The sequence below is a fragment of the Eurypyga helias genome, unplaced genomic scaffold (genome assembly GCF_000690775.1).
Source record: "Eurypyga helias isolate BGI_N326 unplaced genomic scaffold, ASM69077v1 scaffold20193, whole genome shotgun sequence".
Classification (NCBI taxonomy): domain Eukaryota; kingdom Metazoa; phylum Chordata; class Aves; order Eurypygiformes; family Eurypygidae; genus Eurypyga; species Eurypyga helias.
Window position 1 is genome coordinate 1 of NW_010239585.1, and position 1,887 is coordinate 1,887.

At 45.7% G+C, this 1,887-nt stretch overlaps 1 protein-coding gene across 1 annotated transcript in view; it reads left to right on the plus strand.

Annotated features, from left to right (window-relative positions):
• Nucleotides 1–16: 16 nt before the first annotated feature.
• OTOP1 (otopetrin 1) overlaps nt 17–1,887 on the plus strand; it is a gene marked incomplete at its 3' end in the record, with an annotated part of 14,626 nt that continues 12,755 nt past the window's right edge. Inside the window, exon 1 of the mRNA XM_010148210.1 lies at nt 17–299. Coding sequence (XP_010146512.1) covers nt 17–299 — 283 coding nt within the window. The remainder of the gene's footprint in view (nt 300–1,887) is intronic.

Genomic DNA, 1,887 nt, shown 5'->3' on the forward strand with positions numbered 1-1,887 from the left:
GCCGGCGGCGTGGAAGATGGAGAAAGCCGGTTCCCCCTCCCTGGGCGGCAGCTACCCGCAGAAAAACGCCGAGATCCTCAGCAGCCAGTACGGCATCAACCTCTTCCTGGCTGGGCTGCTGCTCACCTTCGCCTGGGCGGTGCACGCCGTGGGCATCAGCAAGAGCCACCTGCTCTCCTACCTCATCACGCTGATGCTCATCCAGCTGCTGTGGATGCTGTGGTACCTCTGCAGGAGCTGCACGCAGCGAAGGCTCATCCGGGACAAGGACACGCACGCCGGAGCCCGCTGGCTGAAGTGTAAGTACTGGCCGGTGGCACCATGCATGGGACACCCGTGCCATCGCGTGTCTTCTGCTGCCACCGCCATCGCTTCGCTACCCTCTCCATCCCTACCGAGCGGCAGCCTGGTACTCACGAGCTTAACGCACACGCAGCGCACTCTAAAGCAAATATATGCATAAGCTGAACAGACTAGGAGATTGTATGGGAAAGCTGTTTGCTGAACATCCTCGCTTTCCAGCCTACCGTTTACAGTTCCGAAAGCTCTGGCGCCCTTTTTTCCTTACCAGGCTGGTTTGGCAACACTCAAAAAATAACATATAACTAACGGAAGAGGCAATTCTGTTGATGTCACGCAACTCTTGGAGGAACTACCACCTTTCCAGATAATAGGATGCAACCTACTTTAGCCTAGTACCAATCAGGAAGGTCCTCAACGTATATCAGAGGTTCCCATTTATATGTGTGCAGTGATGCCCTAAAATGTTCTCGAGTTAGAAGAGGACAAAAACCCTGGCCAGATCAATTTGTAGGTTAGTACCTAAAACATCTAACCAAGGAATCTAGAGCTAGAATTAGCTTGTAGCAAAAGTATACAGGTTTGCCAGGGTAGTGGTGGGATGTGATGGTATCTGCAGAGTGGGATGCATACTGGAGTAAGGATATAAAGGTATATTGAGAGAAGGTGGTTGGGGAGCACATCACAGAGTCATAGCAACAGGAGTATGTGTTTCTGGGTCACAAGAAAAAGAACCCACATCAACACTGTGTAGAGTAACGGGCAAGTCCAATTTTACTGACCTCTTCGGTCTTGCTGCTGTTAAGTGATAGATGGAAAGTATGTGAAGAGAATACATAACATATTTCTGTGCTGCTAGCAATGAGGCAACAGTTAATTATCACAGCAGCTAATGAAATACATAAATGAAAATCCCAAGAACACCTAAAACCTGATTATTTTGAAAAGTAAGGTTTTGTTGTGGAAGTTTAGTTTGTTCTCAGTCTCAGTGCTTGTGTGTTTCTTATTTTTACAACAGATAACAATTGTGCTTTATGAATTTCTAAGGAAAAATCTTTTTAAAAAATGTTTAACATACAATCATGGTCTGTGTACTCTTTCCTGAAAGGAATGGAGTTCGTGTCCCAGCTCTTCAGTTGTTGTCCTTGATTATTCACTGTTTTCCAGAACAAAATTCGGTTCTCAGGCATTTTTCATTTATTAGCTTATGTGGCATGCAACTTCCTGAAATTCATTAATACAAGGCTTAATTTGATCCTATTTTGGACCAAACTATGCTTTTGTTGCTCAGAGGGCAGCTTTCTCCTCCTAAGTATGGAATAAATACTATTTAACATGGGTAAGTACAGCAGGACCCCCTGCCCTTTTTCTTTTGGCACAGCATTCACAGCATTTCATTTGTCCTACAGGATATAAGGAGTCACAGAAACTTAGAAATCAGATACTGGAATGAACTACTGGGTTACCTTATCCATTTCTTTCACCAGCACAGGGTGGCTCTTTGTACTACCTTCTCAAGTGGTGCGGCTTCCATCGCTTCTCTTGGATGTCTAGGCTGCAATTCAACAAACTTGCCCTTAGGGAAAG